Source organism: Motacilla alba, chromosome 5, assembly GCF_015832195.1.
Source record: "Motacilla alba alba isolate MOTALB_02 chromosome 5, Motacilla_alba_V1.0_pri, whole genome shotgun sequence".
Classification (NCBI taxonomy): Eukaryota; Metazoa; Chordata; class Aves; order Passeriformes; family Motacillidae; genus Motacilla; species Motacilla alba.
Genome location: NC_052020.1, coordinates 46,328,632 through 46,350,400, shown reverse-complemented (window position 1 = coordinate 46,350,400; position 21,769 = coordinate 46,328,632). Strand labels below are relative to the sequence as shown.

The window sequence follows — 21,769 nt, the reverse complement described above, 5'->3', positions numbered from 1 at the left end:
CAAAGTAAGCCTTTTTTAATATAAAGGAACCCATACCAAGATTACAAAGTTAACAAAATTCTACCATGTTAAGAACACATAGAGACAAAATTTTATTGGGAATCAACACAAGTACAGGCAAGGACTTTAGGAGCTCACCAACAAACCAATATTCTCACAAATGCTACAGACTACACATATCAAGCAGAGCAAGGCTCAGCAGACAGGAGACATACCCATGTGGTGTTAGAAAGCAGGGAAGGAAATACATACATGACTATAATAAATATTAATTATTACATATCATAATATGTACAGAAAAAAATTCTTTGCTGCTTGTTTTCTGCTTTGCTTAGCTTGGCCTCCCCCTCTCCCTCCCCTTTTGTATTGTTACTTACATTAGGAAGAGGAGGAGAATTTAGGAGGTGGAAGTGAAAGATAATTAGTGCATGGTTCCAGTCAGGAAGCAAAGGAAATCTAAGAAAACATTCAACTCAAACAAGGGAATTAAAATGGACCTGTTTTAAACACACAGAAGCCTATATTGTTACTCTTTTGCATTGTTCCAGTGTTGAAATAATTTTGTTTTTCAGGAAGACTGGATCCGTGCATGCATCTAAGTCATATCATGCAAAAAAGGCTTTGCTGTCTCAAGCATCTTCTAGCACAGTTGCAGTGGAAGAAATACATTCTCCATAATGATTCAACAAGAAAAAAAAGCATGCCTGTAAATCACCAATAAACATCTGCAACTTTCACCCTTCCAAGCATTTGAGTGTCTTGCCTTGTTTCACTAAAATGGGTTCAGTGAGTACACTGGGGTCACCTGAAGCATCACAAGATCTCTGGTTTCAGGAAGAAATGTGCCCTACTCAAAGAACCCACTCTGGAGTCTTGCTTGCAGCTTAACATCTCTCATACAGAACAGAACTAGTAGTAATTTTACATTTTCTAAATGTAAAGGAGCAATTATCCTCCTCTATCCCATCATCTAAACCAAATTAACCCTGCTGAGTACTGTGGCTGATGATGCAAATAAGGAGCACATCCACTCCAGTGACTCTTGGAGTGTAGCAGCTTTTCTGTGAAGAAATATATAGCCTGACAGGTTTCCTGGGAATCAGTCCTCATAGAATAGGATCAGACACATAAACTTAACATTTGCTTTAGCTAATGAAAAATAAATGTTTGACAGCAATGCTGGTAAGGACAAAAAGGCCTGATATTAACAGTCTCAACAGATTAACTGTTCCCAAGTGAGTTCCTCCAGAGAATTAACCAAAATGCTTCATCTTACAGTGACATGAAAAACATGGAAGCACTGAAGTTACTCTGAAACTGTTTCTTAGAGCCCTATGAAGACAGTGAGCAAACACTCAGCTGTGATGAAAGTATCATAATTAAAAACTCAGCGCTGCTGTGGCATACCTCATACTAAATAGATATTTAAGTACAGCAGCTATTCTGACTTACTGTGGCACACCGCTCTTATTATATTCATTATATTCAGTTTGACTCCCTATGCCTGTAAAAAACAACATACCTTAGCCCCATATAGTAAGGACTCCACCTAAAAGTTGTTTTAAGAAATGTGAAAAGGAGAAAAGCCTTCTGCACTCTCCTCTGCGATAATCCTTAAAAAAACTCTACTGAGAACAGCTTTTCTTTCCAACAAACTTACTGCTCATCACCAAAGGTTCAGCACCAACAACCCTGTCAAAATCAACAGACAGCTACTTAATGACTTCAGCTCTGAAACCCAGTCCCTGAGAAACCTGCTTTTGTCCAAATTTCTGGTTTCAGGCAGGTGTCAAACCATGCCACCTGGTGGAAATTTGGGTCACCACAATAAAAGTCAAGGGTAACACACATTTGTACTTTGAAAATTGGAGCAGTATTCACAAAGTACAGCTACTTTGCCTTTACCTGTGTGTGCAGAACTCACCCTTGAAATGAAATTTTTCTTACGGTGAAAATCTCTCCTTTTTCTTTCTGAAGCTTGAGTGATGAAAGGTTTTATATTGTACCACAGGAAGCTCTTGAAAGTAATGAAACTTACAAGCATAAAAGAGCTTTACAAGGTTATACCTTTTACCTGCACCTTGAGCAACAGACTATACTTGCTAGAAACAAAGTTCCTCACCCAAAGCAACTGTTCCTCCATGGGAAGTAATTAGGCTTTCCTCCTGTGGAAAATCAGATTAAGGTCAAACCTGCACCCTGGAGAAGCCAAGGGAGGTTTTTTGGTGGATCCTAAAACTGTTAACCAGCGCAAGGCAGAGGCCAGCTCCAGTTCTCTCCTTGCTATTAGCAGTGCTCCTTTCTGAAAGCTGCTGCTGGGGAAAATGCAGCTCAGCTTGTGAAGCCAGCATGTGTCAACGAAAAGGGAGTCACTGATGGGTCACAGCATATTTTGAGAGAACAGGAGGGAAGAAGCTAGAGGCAGCCATGTGACAGTTTTCTAGGACAGCATCTTGACACATAAAGCAGTTAGGCTAACACTGCCATCCTCCCCTCCCACTGCTCTCTCCAAATCCTTAACCTCTTCTTTCTGTACTTTCTCAGACACGTTTGCCTGTGACAGTTTCTACACTCTGGCTCTTAGAACAATTGTCCCTCCAAAGCAGCATGTGTTTGTGTAATGGGTGCTGGAGAAGGCAAAGGGAATCTGACTGAAACTGCAGTATCAGTGCCTCTTTGAGGCAAAATCAGAAAAGAAATCTGATGTGGACAGTTGCTAGTGGAGCTTTCTTGCTTTTTTTCTGCATGTTCTTCACAAGCATTCAATAATCTACACATTTCCTTGAAAAGGAAATAGATGGATGGGCAAGCAGTCTGTGCTATTGTCTCTTGACCACAAGGGCTAGAGAGGAGAGCCTGCTGGGAGATGACATCAGAACCCAACAAATTCGTCACAAGTAAAAACCACTAATATCTGTGGTGTTTAACTGGATTACCCTTTTCCCATGTCTCCACAGGAAGCATCAGTGGAACCTTGCATGGACACAAATCCACATGCAAGTGACAGACCTCACTATACAAGAGCCAATGCTCCCAAAAGTTCATTATGAAATGAGATGAAAGTATTTCAAAGTCACCATCACTTAATCATGCTACAATGCCCTATGAGAAATAGTTTTTAATTATTTCACCTTATCTAGGACCTGAGTAGCAGTATGCTGTCACTGAATAAACCTGTACCTATAGGTATAGCTACCTATATCTATCTTAAAGAAATCCTAGCCTAAACAGTAGAAGCAGAAAAGAGTGGGATTCTCTGAGTCTGCTCTAAATTTCTGTTTGGCATTATTTGTGGGATCTTTCCAATGCTACCAACACTGCTGATGAACTCAGCTTCCTAGAATGGGAGATGTGTGCAAAGAGCAAAGTGAGGAGACCTCGCTTGTTAAGAGCAGCCCAAGTGCTCACTAAATCACATGGTCTGTGCTTTGAAAGTGGAATGATTTTGCTCTATAGAGAAAAGAGAGAATGGAAGAGAAGAGAGATAAGACAAAGATAAAATCAGGCCTAGAAAACAAGCCAAAAATACCTGGGTATTTTTGCTTACTTTCAGTACCAGAAGCTGGATATCATCTTCTTTCCCTTATGACAAAGACGCAAATAGCAAAGAACCTGCATTTTTCAATTTTACATATGTGTCTGGTGATGTATACAGGCTATTTAGGCATGTGAAAACCAGTCTTCTGGGGATCTGAACTCAACCTGTAACCCCTCTTGCCCACTGATCTGCCCATGTCCTTTCCTTCAACATCCACATCTCAACTTCTCATTCCAAACTAATTTTTGAAGTGAAAATTGCTTTCTTCTTGGTAAAAAAAAAATAAATATTTCTTTCACAATGTTGCAGCTCATCACTGAACAGGAGATAAAAAGGGAGCAAAATTGCCAATGTGCAAAGCAGCTTGTTTTCAGAATATAGAAAAAAAATCTTTTTTCTTTTAATGTGGTAATCTGACTGCTGAATTATCCAGTTAACCCTGCTTATGATTGGATAGTGACACTGTTTTGATCCGCATAAAAGAAATAAAAAGGGTATCCTGTGAACTACTCTTTTTCCAAGTCCTGTCTGCTCAGCCTTACCTTTCCATAGTAATGGAATGGATGGGTCATCACAACTAGAGGCATAACATTTATTACCATCTTCCAGCTCATTGTTGACTGTGTCACCATTTCCAACATTCTTGCTTTTAAGGGTGAAGAAATTTTGCATCCTCACGTTGTACCTGAAAGTGCAAAGAAAAGGTCTCTAAAAAGGTTGGATTTTTGCATTTTCTTGGCAAACTTTAAAACCATCTGAGAACAACTCCTGCAGGCAAGCAGTAAAGCCTAGAGGCATGTTCTCTGACAATTAAGAGGAAGTGAAGAGAAAGGGCTGTCCAACTCAGTGGCAAGCTGATAGGAAAGCAAGGACTGCACCTATCTCTCATGACATACAGCAGAACTGTAAAAAGACACTAGAGCAGATTCAGTGAAGGCAAAACACTGGAGCTGTTGATTTTGGAGCCAGAACATTCACTATACAGCAGCTTCTTTCCTCCTGCATCAGCTCACAATTCACCTCACTGTTTCTTTCAGTACTGGGTTCCCTGGGGGAGGGTTTTTGAGCATTTCTGGGACTGCTGAGCATACCCTTCTAAAGACAGCATAAATCTATTTTATCACTAGGGAGGGATCTAGGAGGGCTGTCAATGACTCTGCTAAGACTTGATGTAGGAAAAAAGGGAGTTCCAACAGGGTGATTTGTGAGGGAAGGGCAGCAAGGGATGGATGTAAGTCTAAGCAATTTGCAATAGAAGGGTGGACTCACAGACACCTGCAGTAACAGTGAGACCTCTGACTCTCCTGTCAGAGGCAGTGACACAACAGAAGAAAATGTCAGTAAACAACCTGGTATGAGATGGTCTGAAGACAAATACATGCTCAGCACTCTATCTAATGTTCCTTGACCTCGTTCTCCAGGGAGTACAAAATATGTGTAAAAGCTGATATGATGTGTGTTTACAATCCAGAGCACCCTGCAAACTTTTAATATATCTTTGTATAAATGACTTTTTTCTCAACTTTTTCTGAAAGCTACTTTACCTCTGTGCACTATGAAAAGGATGCATGAAAGTATTTGCTGCTGATTAGGCACAAACCTAGAATTAAACTGGTTAAGCATAAAACCCAACAGATCTAACACAGAAACAGGACTGGCTGTACTGCCCTCAGGCAGGAAGGCCAAGGACAAAACAAGACCAAAAGAATGATGGTCAGTTAACATCTAAAGGGTACAGCAAGGAGAAGTACTTACTTCATGATAAGTATGTAGAATGAATACATAATGATGAGTACAAGGCTTTCCCACCTCAAAAAGACAGAAAGAAGTGTTAGAAGGCCATTCAAACAGCTGTATGCTTTACAAGTTTTACGTAGGAGTGTGCCTTAAACATCTGGAACAAGTCACATTTGTGCACACAGGACTCACATCATTAAGATTAGATGGTGTCTCAGCAGAATGAGAGGGGAAGCAGACTCTCAAGTTTCAATAAACGTGCAAATAAAATGCAATGCACGGTTTCAGAAATGTGCTATGCAGACTGAAACCACAGCTACCCTCTGAGCATTGTAACACCAAGGCCTTTTGCCATTCAGTGCTGAAGCACAGGCCAGGCACTCTGAGAGCTCTGTTAGAAGGTGCCTATGATCTTCCACTAGGATTCACTTTGGAGTGTTCATTGGAACATCTGGCATCCCCATAAATGTTAGCAGTCAGAATCAGAGCAGAAGAGTTTTGGTTACCCTCTCTGCCCATGGGAATCTTCGAGCCTTACACAGAGCTGTGTACTTCCTTAATGTTTCCTGGTTTTTACATTTTCTTTCTGTTTTCTGTGACCATCATAAAAACTAAGCCCAAACAAAATACACAGAATTTCCTAAGTGTTCAATCCAGCTCACACTCTCAGTGTGTAGAATGAAAGTCAATTACACTACAACTCTATTTACTGGTGAGCCTCATGGCAAATACAGGATTGCATGGAATAATTTACACAACTTACCATTCTATTTTCTCATCATATATGAACTAGAAGAGGGAAAAAAAAGAAACACATAAATTGACCATTTCTCTGATCTATCTCAACAAACTGTCAATTTTCTTCAGCAAGTATCAGCCATATCTAGACAGACCTACTCAAGTTTTGACCCTTTCTAATCAGAACTTGCACTGTATGGATTGTGCCCCTCACAAAACACAAACCTTGTGAACAGTGCCTGGATCCCTGTCAGTGGCTGTTTTAAGAACTATTAAGTGAAATGGTGCAAGCATGTGAAAGACAGATATGTACTCATGTACCCACACGCTATGTTGTGCGAAGGACCACAAAGTCACTTATTCCAAAAAACCTTAACTCTTGAGTCCTTCTAACAGCTAGACTAGTTTTAGCAGAACAGGCAGGAATTTTACTTCTCCTCTTGGGTCAAGTGGTTATACACATTTTACTCTATTCTGTTTAACTGCTGTTACTGAATACACAGATAGTGATCCACTTGTATTACAAAAAACTTCCCTGCCTTGCCACCAGACACATTAAACGTGTACATTCAGGAACTACTACACTGCTCTAGATGAACGAAGTGGTATCTCTCCTGTGCTCTACATGGAAAAACTTACCCAGAATCAGAAATAAAATTACTATGTAGAAGCAAGAAACAGCCACCTTTTCTATTTAAAATAGATATGTAGCTCAGAATTTTTCACCTCCACATCAAGCAGTCTCCTTGGCCTGAGGAGAGTGCTATCTGTGCTGCATAACAATATCTTTCTAGCCTGCAGAACTTTATGAACCCTAGGTACAAAATGAATGGACACTGATGGACATGGTGGGCACATATTCCATGGGGCTGTATGATATCTTCATATTTATATAGCATTGTGGAGCTCAACTCTGACTTCCAGATGCCACTAGAACTAGTTAGGAAAATAATTATTTGCCAATGTGTATAGTGAGCAGGCTGGTCCACCAAAAATTCAAGCAATGAAACACAGTAACTGATAGAGAGCTGCTTACCACAATAAGTACGATCACCGATATTGTGTAGTACACAGAATCCCGGAACACAGCCCACTGGGTGAGACAAACCACCTGAAAAACACCACACCTTCAGCCAACAAAATATATGGGATTTCAAAAACAAACAAACCAAAAGGCCCCTATGTTAAAATAACTTAGGCGTGTGAGAAGAGTAATTATTATTACTAGCAACAATTCTGAAACCAAAATGCAGTTTTATGCTACGATGAAGATGTATCAGTCTGTTAGACAGTGGATCTATAATAAGTATCACTAATAAAAATTATTAAGAAACTTCCATTATTGAAATATATTTCTTACTAATGATACTTAATATGGTCATAATTTCAAATGTAAAGTAAAATTCATTGTACTGCAGCAAATCAATTGTTTCTTGCTCCTTTTATTTGTGGATATATTGGACTTACTACCTGAAAAAATATGATAAACAATTAAACCATCTATTGAGTAAATGGAGCAAATCTCATGCTTGTGTCCCAGATTCTTTGTCATCAGTACCAGGAAGGATGAGCAGGTAGGAATGATCAGTTGATTGTAAACACAGTATTGTATTAGGAGGAACCAGTTTCCTCTGTATGCTGTATGTTCAGAGCACTGACATTACAGCTGAACTTTTTGGAAACATTCACTATTTGTAAAGCATTTGTATATTCTTTCCAATCTTTGAGGTTATTCACAATACCTTTTTTGTCTGTGATTTTGTGGGGTTTTTTTAACATATGCTCATGGAAACTTGTGAATTGTAAGCAACTGAACTACGTAAATACAAGTATCTTACTAACCTGTCCTGCAAACAGTCCACAGACACCAACAATGCAGAGGATGTTGAAAACTGCAGAACCAACAATGGTCCCAACTCCTACATCTCCATGAGTGATAAATACACCTGCAGAGAGAGCAAAACATAGGTAACTACCTCTGTCATTGAATTTTAGGTCGCTCAGAACACGTACTACTTGTGAAGTAGAGACTGTTTCAAAGATTAACCAAAACATGTTTCATAATTAAGGTCCACTTCTCTGTGTAATAATTTGTGCTTTTAGTCTAGCTAGCTGTGGCTTAGAACCTCTACATATATACTTATAGCAAATGACTTCTTAACTAGTTAGTTCAACAGTAAGTTCTGTTTCACAGCTTAGTTTTTAGCTGTGTCATGTCCCTCAACCTGCTGGCCATACTGCTTCTGGTGCACGCCAGGATACAGCTGGTTTTCTGGGCTGCAAGTGCACATCGGCTGCACAGTGACAGATCATGATGAGCTCATCATCCAACATCCCCAAGTCTTTCTCCTCATGGCTGCTCTTAATCTATCTCCAAATATATCAAATTACTTCTCAAGGGACTTCAATAAATCTCTTCTTTTGCGTCCTGTGCTCAGAATCAGACATTCCTCTCTGTGTTTTGAGAGAAGACTCACAGTTTCATGAGATATTTTGAGTAGTTAATGATACCATGAACCACAGACTGACAGCTGCAATTGCTGATTATAAATTGTCAGAAGAATGGGTACCTGTGCTTGATCTCCTGCTGATTTTTTAACAGCAGATCTCAAAAAAGCTTGTGTGTGGGCTCCATACCTATAACAGATGCAAACAGTTCTGGGGTGGAGCTCCCTGCCGCCATGAATGTGGCTCCAGCAACATCTTCACTCAAATGTAGTTTCTAGAAGAAAACAATTGGTAATTTCAGCACTGCTACTGTATTTACATTGTGGAGTTCTACAGTTATATATGTAAATGAATAGTCAATTGTGGTTTACATGGAGCTGATTAAAGAAAAGTATCTCTGCAGATTCAAAAGGATTGCAAACATCTCAAATTGTTCTCATTAATTTACTTCTGTAACTCTAAACACAGTCATTCAATTCCCCAACTCTTAGGGCTTCTAAAATTCAAAAATGAAAATTGGTAACAGAAAAACACAACCTTTGTGAATAAATCCTACAAACAGCAGGCTTGATTCTGGCATCACTTTTCAACGGTGTTAATCAAAACTGAGTCCGCTGACACAGATAAAATTAGTCCAGTTACACACAGAGAGGGCTGTGCATGGTAGAGAGATCTATTTTTATGATGGTGTCTCTTAAGCTCTAATAGGATATAGGTAACTTAGAGTTCTCAGACCAGCAAAAACACGTGCAGGTCCACAAGTGGGTTGCATCAATTTAGCAGTCTGAAGATCTTTCCCTTGAACTATAAACACGGTTTTATGGAGGAGCTTTTTTTCCTTTTTGAGACTCTCTAGGATCATGTTTAGTACACTATTTTTCTTTCAAGGACAGAAAACTAACTAGTGACAAAAGGAGAAGTAAAAATTTCCTCTATTTTTCAAGCAGTTTGCCAGAAAACGTCTTAAGCTGATAACAATGGCATCCTACACATCTTGACAAAACATAAACACAAATATTACCATTCTATTACCAGTCATGCTGCAAGAGCTCAAACCTAAGTATGCTATCTGAACTCTTGCTAGCTGTTTGGACGTTCAGCAGAACGTGAGATAAAATGTAAAGATTTTATGAAGGATCAGAAGCCAGTAATTGGTACAACCAATAACTTAAATAAGGTGTCTAAGGTGCATGCTGAATACTGAACATCTGGAAAGGGAAAGAAAATATCTCAATTGAGTATTTTACTATTCCCTTATTATTCTATTTGTTCTTCTACTGATGAGTGTAAGCTTATAACTCTGAGTAACACCAACAGGTATTTAGTACATTTAGCAACAGGGAAAGAGACTTTTAAACTAGCCACAAAAACCCCTAGGACTTTTTCAGAAAATGGTCACTCCTATTTTTGTTTAAAAGCAAAGGAGATGCAATTTTCATTTTGTGTTTAAAAAGGAGTTAAAATCTACATTTGTAATTTGTATTTGGTTTGTTCACCAAAATCATACTCAACACAACATTTATAAGCCATGTATTAATTCTACTCTGTCACAATCAACTCAGTTAGAATCCTAAATGTAATTTTGAAACACCTTCTCAAAAAATAAGTAAAGCCATTATGTTACTTTTTTTTCATATAAAATTTGTATTCTGATTCCATATCCAAGGTACACACTTTTCTCACAGATTTTCTCTTTTTTCCATTTTTTGCTAGGACCATGTAGACTTCCTTTCTCCTTGCTGACATGGTGCTAGATGTGCAATAAGATTTGCATAGCCTCCACATTAATTTTTCTATCTATGATATCTTTCCTCAAGTTACTTTTCAAAAAAGGAGTACAATAATCCAGGTCATCCATAACCCATACCTCTTCTAGTTACATGACTCAGGTATTTAAGAATGGGTTTTGCCATGCGATCTCATTAGATCTTTGGTTTTTTTCTGCTTGAGTGTGGCCAGAGAAACAAGTGTGCACAGACCACTGGTTCATTTTTTGATGGGAAATAATATCTCTAAATAATAGTCTCTAAATAAATTTCTAAAAGAGTGATAATACTTGTTAACATACCTCACAAATTTTCTCTAAGGATGGAACAAAGAAGTCATCACATACTATGGCCAAAGCGTAAAACATATAAAGAGCCTGTAAAGAAAACAAATTCAAGGAAAACTTTAGATTTTTTCCTGTTTATGAAAAGAGGAAAAAAGGTAATGCTACCTTTATTCAAACTAGCAGAAATATATAGCTTCACTTTTTATTTAATTCCAAATTAAAATCTCTCTAGTTGATAAATTTATGACACAAAACCAGACTTTTGAATGTAAGATCTCATTTGGAACATTTGTCAGACCCTAAAATATGAAAGGTGCCACACTTTAACAGAACAGGATGCCACAAGAGATTTCATATAATGAAAAGCAACAGGTAAAGCTACAAAGTTATGTAGTCATCCTATATTTTTAACTAATTATCAGTCCAAGTAATTAAACAGAAAGTAAAACCAGGCTGATTAATATATATTCAGGAAATATTTACACCTGGAAATAAGTGGACTCTGTCCATGGATCACTGCACCAAAAGGCTTAGAAATGATCCTGGTTCCCTGCATACGTGTGATTCTCCCACAGTCTTATGCAGCTCTATGTGCTGTGTCCATGCAGTGGGTTTGATCCTGCTGCTGTCCATCAAACAGAACTCCTTTATACTTTACTTTCCCTGAGCTGGGAATGAAAAACTGGAGCCTGCAGGTCTCACTTGCTTTGTTTTTTAATACAATAGAAAATAAAATTCCACATTGTATTTTCTATATTTCTTCAGGGTTGGTTTGGGGCTTTTTAAATTATAATTGCATCAATTGCATAGAGGCACAAAAGAAAAGAAAGAGATTCAAGAAACTTCCACATCATGCTCGATGTCATCAATGAAGGAATCCCAAACTCTGTCTACATAACATGAAATACAAGTCATGTGATCCATTCCGACTGGATTTTATCTCCAAGAGGATGAATGCATAGGTACTGCAAATTCAGACTTGCATCCTTTTTTTAAATCATGGAGTCACAGAATCCTTTAGGTTGGAAAAGACCCTTAAGATCATCAAGTTCAACTGTTAATCCAACAACACCAAGTCCACCACTATACCATGTCCCCAGGGTACTACCTTTTAAGAAACTGTACTCATATAGATGTATTAGAAATACTCAAATCAAAGTATTCAAAACTTGTTGATATACACAGAACTCTACATAGCAAGGTCACTATGATGATTAATATGTTATTAAAAAATAAAAATAGAATAAGTAACATAAAAGGAAAACAAAAATTATGCACAGTAGAGAAAAACTTACAGCAATTATATGAAGCAGAATTCCTCCTTGCTGGCGTTCTTTATTTGTAAATATATCTTCAGGAAACTCATTAATGGCTGAAAGAAAAACATACTTTTTTTAAAAAAATGTACACTGTATGTATAAATGGAAGAATGAAAAATAGGGAAGCATCTGCAGAAACACATGACCAAACATAAGTGCCTCTTCTGATGTATTATATTACAGCTTGCCATTTCAGAATTTCTTTAGTGCTCCGTAGTTTTGAGACACTGTGTAATCACAGTTGACACTCTTACAGGAACACAGTACAGGATAATTCACATACTACTGGTCAAGATGCAGCAATCAGCAACACTTTCATCTATTATATGTTTTATAAACACTTTAAGATGCCAACAGAAGCATATATACATGCAACAGTCAAGTAGATTCCTTGTAGTAATACACTGCTATATATAGAAATATAGCAATATCTACCCTTGTAGTAATACACTGCTATATATAGAAATATAGCAATATCTACTATAATAAAGTACCATTCCCTCCAGAAGAGTGCAATACCTTTCTGGAATACTAATGAAATACCATCAACTTTAGGAACTTACAGTCAGTTACATTAGCTGACAAAAGCAAAATTTTTCTGAGAAGTTATTCCCTATCACAGGAAATAATATATGGTAAAAAATTAGTATGCACACAAGACATGTGTTTTTTAATAAATTCTGCCTAATAAAAACTAATATTATCTGAAGTGATTAGTAACTAAAAATGCACTAAGGAAACTTCCTTAATGGAAGGGAAGTGGGAGAAAATACTCAGATCTACAGCTCCTTACACAATCTGGTTGTTCTTACATCACTGGTTGAAATACCATGCCCATGTGGATGTATTCAGGACACACACACCATTCACACTGCAACCCCCATTTTGCCCCCTGTCTCCTCCATTCAAGCTGTGTCTGTGAGAACACACATAGGACAGCAAAGAACAGAGCCTTGGCCCGAGTCCCTAGCAATGACAACAGGAGCCGGCGCATGAGGCAGATCTTCTCACATAATTGGATGCAAAGGTGTGCAGCTCCTATCACAGGTGTTTGTGCCAGAAGTGCCATGCCCTTACTGCCACCATATGGCAGAAGGAATATATCCCTGCTCCCTATCTTGGCAAACTGGATGTGTCATCTGGGAAGCTATTACCCACCTGGAAATCTCATTCAGATGACTGTATAATATTTCACAGTACAATGTTAAAAATGGTTAAGTTAGTATAAACCAAAGTTTTAAGAGGCATGAATAAAAATCACCATTTTTCTAATCTTTCCAAGGTGACTTTCCTTCTGTGAAGTTAACACCAAATAGGAAATCAGAAGTCCCGAGGACATCAAAGGTAAGAGCCAGGAAATAAAAATGAGTGTAGGCATCTAATCATAAAACAAAGCAAAGCAGCTTCACTGCAAACTGCCTTGCTTCACAGACAGTGATAACAGTATATTCTGGTGATAACAGCATTAGTAATAAATAACTACTTGTAATAAAAACCTGCTTGTCTCACAGAGGTAATATTACATGAACTAACATGAAAACAGCTTTTCTCAAAGATAATGCTCCTCTCTACAAAGAACTCACAGTGTGCAGTTTTTCTCACAATGAGACAATTCAAAATCTTCTATAAAAGTCAGGGAAATTAAAGTAAGCTCTGGAGCTTGGTAGGCAAGATTTCTTCCTTAATGAAATGGCCACCTACCAGTGAGTTCCAAGGTACAGTATGGAGTTTTACTGTAGAAACATTTGCTGTATTTATGGCTTTATTATCAACATAATCACAGGTTTGGTCTAACGATCATCTATAAATTCTGTATACCTTAGCTACATGCACTGTTCTTTATTTACTAGCTGTATCATGGCTTTAGCACTTTAAAGTATTTGTTTTTCTTACCTACTGCTGTGATAACCTAGTTTGTCAGGAGAAAGCTGTTTGGATTCCCTTGGGTCCTATTTTAGCCCCGGGAATTCAACAACACGTAACTGAAGGGGGCAGTGGCATTCCCTCATCTGTATAAGCTGACAGAGGGAATATGGCATTATCAGAGTTTGAGAGAGCAGTCTGCCCTCGTGGTACATCTGATACGTGTGCACAGCAAGGCACTGCTCTGCTTCACACAGATATTTTCTCATGTATGGGAGATGGAGTTATCTGTCTGCCTGAGTAGGAGCTACATCTCCTTGGTTTCTACTGAAAAGAGACAGAACAGATGGGAGAAGGAGATTAAATGAAAAGCAGTACGTCTAATGGGGCTAACCTTTGCCAAAAAAAGGAGGGGAACATAAACCCATCATCTTAAAATCAGATAGAAATACAGAAATATTTATCCTGCTGGTACTGTTGCAAACTCATGGGTCCTGCAGCTCATCTTATCCAGCACAAATCTCAGGAGGAAGGGAGGGCACCAAGAAAGCCAAGTCTATATTGTAATTGCCATCAATCTGTAGCTGGTTCCTTCTCTCCAATCATTAAATGAGGGGGGAAACAAAAGCACCTTATCCAGTTACGACTTGGAAGGGATGCCACCGCCTTTTCCTCTGAGTCATGGACATAAAAATCCTTGATTATGGCATGACAGAAAGCATGATTCACCTTTGATAAAAAGCTCTGGCTGAGCTGTCTGTGGCTAAACAAGGCATGCAAAGAGCATGCCTCAGAACAGAACACAAGAGCAGCTGCACAGCGTAAGCTGCCTGCTTGGCTCTGGAGCGAAGAGCTGGCACGAAGCAGCTGGGGCAACCCCGGCGTGCCTGTGACACCTGCCCTGACGTAGGCTGTTAGCAGATTAATTCTGGGTACCCTGAGAGCATTGTTCCCACATGCCCTACCCATATCCTGACAGGCAGGATGCCAATGAAGTGAAGTCTCAGAATCCCCTAAGCTTGACAACCATCTCAACAACCACGTGGATCTGTGGTTTTATAACCTGCCTTGACATGTGATTTCTTCACCTTATTAGCAGTTGATTTACTCACAACGAACATGCCAAGTCTTAACACCTGCTAAGTGTTCAAGCCTGCTACAACTCTTAAGGTTTTTCCTGACAGGGAAAATGGATCTGCAGATTTTTGAAGGCTATGTGCAATCAGCTCTGCCTCTGCAGAAAGGGGGGTTAGGCACATGATGTACACAAAAGCTCAATGCCGCTTTCAATGCCTACATCTTGCTCCTCTGTCCCTTCAGGCCCTGTTATAGCTACAGATTGCAATGCCTACCCCTTCACTGCAGCACTCAGGGACTGCTGATCACCACACTCACCCAGATCAGACGTGTAAGGGGGATGAAGGATAGAGAGAAGACATAATTACCCACTTCCACTTTTACCCCTTCAACAATCATATTCACAAGCCAGCTTGAATACTTAAAGTTTGTGTCATTTGTTTAAGCACTGCAAACAGCCTTAGGCACCTCTGCACTAAAGCATATTTCTGCTTGTGTGCAATTCCCTTCCCACATTCCAGATCCTCATCTTCCCCAGGCTTGGTGTTGTGTCCATACACATGTAGTTGTGCCTCAGTGACACTGAACAAACTCATCACTGTGTACAGAAGTGAGCTTTGTACCTGTCAAGCAAATGCATGCATCATTACCTGGTGTCAGAAGCAAGATATCAACAGTTTGTGTGACAGGAGTTGAACTTGCACCAGACTCCATGGTACTGCAAATTGCACTAAATTATAATTCCATACTAATTTGCTGCCAGATTTGATTGAAAGCCAGAAAATCATCACTCCTTCCAGCAACATCTCCCTGAATGCAAGGGTCCTGTATCAGCTGAGTTGCAATGAATAGGATAAGTATGTCTTAGAACTTTTCTTGCTTTTAGAACATTTCTGACTTTAGCCCATCCTGCTCTTCAATATCAGTGCACTGGGAAGATTTTTACAGAAAAATAGCTAGCAACTCTGAAAGCATCCTCCCATATTCTCTTTATGTTTCACCTATTACTCCAGGTGCTGGAGTGGTACAGTCTCAGGAGGACAGCGATGACCTCAGGACATGTAGGTATTCTCAGGGAACAACACAACACACTCAGCTAATCCTCTTGCACAACCTGTGCACTGTAAATATTGTGATAGTAATTGTGTACATGAGAAAAGGTAGTTTTTGCTTATAGAAAAGTATTGACTTTAGTGATGCAATGTTGTGTTAATACCAGAAAAAAGCCAAACCCAAAGATCTTACCACCACAGTGAAACTAGTTTACTCAAATATAAGATGTGCCATATGTAAGTCCTCCTTTTTAATAATGCTTCCTAAATTAGATGTAATGGATTTGAACAGTCATTAGAAAATCATAAATGTGCCATAGTACATTAAAGGGTTGTTGTTTTGGGGTTTTTTTCCACAAGCTAACAGGCCCTTAACTCCAAATTGGCAGTAAAGAAGAAAAATGGTACATTCAGCAAGCACATTTAAACAGGAAAGCTGGTAACATACAAATCTTAAACAGACCAAAGAAGAAATAAAGAACAGTTCACTGATCATGTCCCCTGGAAAAAGTAGGAATTATCAAGCTTTAAGCTCCCATTCCCATTAGACAGCTGTTTCCAGTTTTTTGTAGCAGGATGACTTGTAGATTTTCCCTCATGCTCAGCTTTTGCTGCATACTAACCTAGGCAGCAGTCTTACAGCAAATCAGGAACGGGTTATTCAAAGAAATACACGTTTATTTGACAAATTCTGCAAGGATGCTTCTGTAGAGATAACTCTTAAGTAAACCTGTCTCATGGATTATACTACCTGAGCAACAATAAGGCAACAACAATAATCCAAATGAAGTGCAATAAAACTATTTGAAACACCACTCAACTTCAAGAGGCATTTGTGCATCCATGTAAAACTGTGCGATGCCAAAGATCAAGCTTTCTATTTGCAGGCAAAGTACCATCTGGCAGGAGGCACACTAAGCATCCTCCTCCATACCCCTCACCTCATAAACAGTAGAATTATGAGCAATTTTATCTCGCTGGTATATTAATTCAATTTACATTGCTCAACCAAAGGAGGACTCCCAAGCAATGGAAAAGTAGCAGCTTATGAAGCAAATAACTGACTCAACTCTCAACCATGAAATCCATTTAATATATGATTGTAAAGAATGGTATTATTTATGAAATAGCCTTGAAAATTCTCGTTCCACCAGTATGAAGTTATGAAAATATCTATACAAAACTGGATTAGCTACCATAAAAAAGTAGAATTAATACCTTATTAAATCCTAGACTTACACTGAGTTTCGTCTCTCTTTTATAAAAAAAGTATTTTCACTCATTAAGTCAATGTCAAACAATGAAAAAATACATTAAGAATTATCTATCAACCAAAAAATTAAAAGGCATGATGAAATTCCAGTTCCTGATCTAGGGGACTCAGTGATGACACAAGAATACACAAGCACTGCAAAACGAGGATGCATCCACATACCAGAGAGCAGTCTTTCATGCATTAACCTTTGTGTTACTCAAAAAAAAACTCTAAAAGGTTCCCAAGGTTTGGAATAATGTTTTGCTTGTTTTTTTCCTCTCTGGCCTCCAGACCATTCACACAATTTCTGAACTGTTCTAGCATCTTCTCTTATTAGGACACTGGTTTTCCACTAAGCATGAGTGTACTCTTCAAAATGCCACCTATGGACCCCAATCCTTTTATTTCACACATCAGATTCCTAAACCAGGGTACTAAAAAAATTTTTACCTTCTCCCCTTTTTCACTCACTGACTCATACTGCCTCAGCTCTGCTCACACTACTCTGAGCCAAGGCTGGCAAAGCAGTTCAAACACTGCCAGGGTCCAGCACTGGCGCAGCTTTTTCAGATATGACACGCCATTTCCAGGCTCTGGGGAAATAATTCTGGTTCTCAGGACTGAACAAACACCATGGAATAATGTGAACAGTTTAAATTGTACTACCTCTTGGCTGTCCTATGAATTAACTACAGACATCAGTTACCTGTAAATAATTGTGTCTTCTACATGGAATTTGCCTCTACATGGAATTTCCCATTCTGAGCCATACATTTGACACTCCCTCTCCACCTTTCTCTCATTTTTTGCTTCCTGAAAGTCTGTAGCTTCTATGGTCTACAGCATCTTGTTTCATTTGAAGGAGAGAGCTCTTTGGCTGTGCCGGTTTTTGGACTCAGTTTGGCTGTGTCCTTTTTAAATACAGATAAAAAGTGATGTCCCTGGCAAGATCACTACCTTTTGGAAAAAGGATAATGACTGGATTAACAATCAATGCTGTGACTTACATAAAAACGACAGTTATTAAAAAGTCAGGCAACTTTTCAGCCCTTCAGAATAGAATTATTCCTTATGTTTTTCACAGGCAAGCCTTCTAGCTGCAAACAAGCTGGAGAGTCAAACATCACACTATGAGGTTTTGGTATCCTCAGATCAAGCTCAATGAGGTCTTGTTTAGAATTTTTTTTTACTCCCAGTCAGACTCAAAAATCTCTTCCAGAACTAAAGGATGGAAAGTATTTATGCTAATTGTTCAGCCTAATCACTTATAAACTCAGTTTATTCACCTCACAATAACACCAAGAAGAGGCTGCATTGTCTGACATGTCAATAGCATCTTCAAGGGGATTTCACTGCAGGTCTATTCATAAACTGTACTGCCAGAGGAAAAATGACAGTCTGATTTCTGGAACAATGGGCTTTGAAATCAAGCAGACAAGTTGTAGCACTTCACTGAAAAGATTATGAAAAGTGTAACGTGATTTTAAGACACTGTGGACTAGTGATCACCTTTGAAATGACCCACTCCATTTGGCACAAAAGGACACTTTTACACATAGCGGGTATTGATTCCCCAGTTGAAATATTTTTAAAAATATCTTTAAAAATATTTTTACTGAGTATGCACTGGAGCTGCTCTTACATATACTTACAACATATACATGTTGTATTATGCCTAATGAATAGCTTGACAATCAGAGCAGACCACCAGCTCTTCCTTGGTTCCCAAAATTACTGTCAGCAGGCAGTATACAAGGAACAACCACCACAGAAGGTGTCCTTGGCAGGTTTCTTCACGCTACAGAATTTCATAGCAGGGAGAAAATCTTCCTTGTGCTGCTTGAATATGCAAGCAAGAGGGATCAGTTAAGTGAATTTGGTCCAAGGTAGAAATCTTTCCTGAACATCCAAAGACCTCATTTGGCACAGGGTTGCGTTATTAGTCCATTCCAACATTATGCCATTGATGCCACATGAACAAGGAGATCAAAACTGCCCTTCAAAAAGTAAAAGCTGGCTACCATGGCAGAGCTAATAAGAAAGACAATTACATTTAATAGCACATATAAATGAAGTGACAGGAAATAACATCTGTCTTTATAAAATACCACCAACCTTGCTCCATGAACATCTCTGCTTCCAAAATGACTACAAAAGTACTTTTCTGTACAACCAAGTTCCTTCTACCCACCCTTCTTCAGTGAATAAAACTGGGTGAATACTACCTCCTTATATGTGTTGGAGACATACCTCAAATAACACAGAATATGGTCTATTACCTGCCAGGTACACCCTCAGGAGAAGGGACAACCACATTCAAATGGCAAAATCACTGGCAAAATTGACTGGATCAAAGTCAGACCACAGATTAAGTTTGAACTGCTAGTGGCCAGAAAAGCTACCAGGTAACTTGAAAATTGAACAGATCACATATAGAAAACACTGAGACGAAATAATTAAGCAACCACAAGAGCTGGCACAGCAGCTATCATTCAGAACAGAAGTGCACTTTAAATGAAACTGTGCTATTGTGCCTTCAGCACAGTGAATGCATAATAATAAGCTTTTGAATCCCTTCTACTTCAGTAAAAGCTTCAGCATGGCTCATTTAAAGCAGCTGTATTGGCACACACCATTCTTTTCCCCCAAATGCATAGAAAAGGAAATGAAATTTAATACTTAAAATATACCAAATATATTCCAAGCAGGAATTTTAACCATCTAGGAAAATTGTGATATTCTTCCAGTTGAAATAGCACAAAAACTATACATGGCTAAGATTCTACCAGGCTAAAATTAAGTTAAACAAATTGCTTTTTTAGAACCAAATAGGTATGAGATAGCAAAGCAACAGCAGACTTTAAGTCAGGCCTACTAAGACCAGAGAAAGGCATACAATGGGTATGCATGGGTATTGTTTACTTTTCTTACTTAGAAGCTTCTCTTTCTAGTTACAAAAGGAAAACTATGGAAGGCAGTTGTTAAAAGAACTAACTCAAACATTTATTCCACCCATGCCAACTTAGGTTTGTTTCCAACAGCGAGTTTTCCTGTACTTTAACCAAGAGGGAACTGGTAAAATTCAAAGATGCTGCACTAAGGCAGAGGCCTTGAGGCCTCTTTGGTGACTTTACTGAGGCCAGAATATCCAAGAGAGTTCAGTACAGGCAAGCCAACATTTTCATGGAAATCAGAAGCCCTATCCCGCCCTTAAAAAAATCAGGGTGTTGATGCCACAAACTGTGATCTGCCAGTTAATTCTCCATGTTTTGCTTTTCTCTTGGAAGGAAGTTGACTTTTGGAAAATTATTTTAAGTTGCACCAAATAAGCTCTCAAAAAACCCCTCCAACAGCATTAAAAACCTCTGGATGAAGTCAGGCTTTGAAGTCAAGCATCTAGTATAACCATGTACCCCTTGGTGCTTTGAAAAATCATTTTCATATGGAAATCAGAAATACAATAGTTTTTCCGTGTGAGCCATGCTTATATGGTATAGCCAAGTCTCATTACTTCTTTGTAAAATGTGTATTTGGTTTTTTACTTTTTCTGAAACCATGGTCCTGAAACAGTGCAATTATGTAAGAACATCAGATTTCACTTAAAACAAAAACCTCTGCCTCTAGCCCTTGTGTTTGCAGAAGAGAGCACAAGCCCAAAAACCAAAAAGGTTTACAAAATCCAGAAGACAAACAAAAAAGAGACCGACTTGTTGTTTATCTTTTAAACAAACATCACAATTTTGTGGGGCCAGGTTTACACTTTTTGAGCACACTGGATTACTAGCATTACTTCTCAGTTCGTATGTTTTAGCTCCAAGTCACAAACACATGAGCATTCCAGCAAGCAGTTTCTGCTCAAAAATAAAAAATGACATGAATACATTTCTTACGCCACAGATGAACAATCTGCTTCACCTTTCTCACATAGGTAATCCCATCCAAGGCAACCAAGACTCAACCCTCCAGCTCCTATGTCACGATTCATTTACTGCATAAATACTTTTTCAAATGGCAGATTTGCACAGTCCTCCCCAGACACCATCCCTTGGAGCACTTTCTCATTAGTCTAGAAACTGAGTGAGAAGCTTTAAACAGTAATGCAGTACTTCAAGAACAATCTCTTTTAAGTTCTAGCCTCTACTATATATTTCAATATCCTCATATTTGGTATGAAATCTGGTAAGTAAAAAACAGCTTCTTAGAAGATCTGGAGACTTCCACATACTAAAACTGCCTACTAAGCAGCATTGGAGATTTCAGGGAGGAAAACTGATTTATCTCCTAAATATGTAATAATAATGCAGAATAAAAGTCATACTGATGTAGAATAGAGGGAAACAGCAGGAGAGTCACTACTGGAAAGTAGTAAGATAAACATTAAAATAATTTCACAATCCAAAATTACAGTCTTTCTCATCCTCTCTTCAATCACACAGAATGCTATTTCATGGCTATTTAGTATCTGTAAATAAATGATGCAATAAAGCTCATATCAATTCACAGAAAGAAGGAGAGAATCTCTACTTAGAGCAATGCTAGACAAAGGGGAATACAAGGCCAAAAGCCACTGAAGTGAAATGAACAAAAGGAAGGAAAAAAGGGGGGGAAAGGTACATCAATTTAGTAATGTCACAGCCCGATCATGAAAGATCTGTACAGGGTTTTTTTAGACCTTAGAAGTTAAGTGTA

At 38.6% G+C, this 21,769-nt stretch overlaps 1 protein-coding gene across 1 annotated transcript in view; it reads right to left on the bottom strand.

Moving 5' to 3' along the window:
- The window catches only part of LOC119701960 (ras and Rab interactor 3-like), a 158,215-nt gene that overhangs the window by 94,043 nt on the left and 42,403 nt on the right, over nucleotides 1-21,769 (bottom strand). Inside the window, exons 3-10 of the mRNA XM_038139281.1 lie at nucleotides 11,810-11,886; nucleotides 10,530-10,604; nucleotides 8,651-8,735; nucleotides 7,856-7,959; nucleotides 7,050-7,124; nucleotides 6,039-6,064; nucleotides 5,294-5,347; nucleotides 4,081-4,223 (exon numbers count right to left, since the gene is read on the bottom strand). Of these exons, the coding sequence (XP_037995209.1) occupies nucleotides 4,081-4,223; nucleotides 5,294-5,347; nucleotides 6,039-6,064; nucleotides 7,050-7,124; nucleotides 7,856-7,959; nucleotides 8,651-8,735; nucleotides 10,530-10,604; nucleotides 11,810-11,886 (639 nt within the window). The remainder of the gene's footprint in view (nucleotides 1-4,080; nucleotides 4,224-5,293; nucleotides 5,348-6,038; nucleotides 6,065-7,049; nucleotides 7,125-7,855; nucleotides 7,960-8,650; nucleotides 8,736-10,529; nucleotides 10,605-11,809; nucleotides 11,887-21,769) is intronic.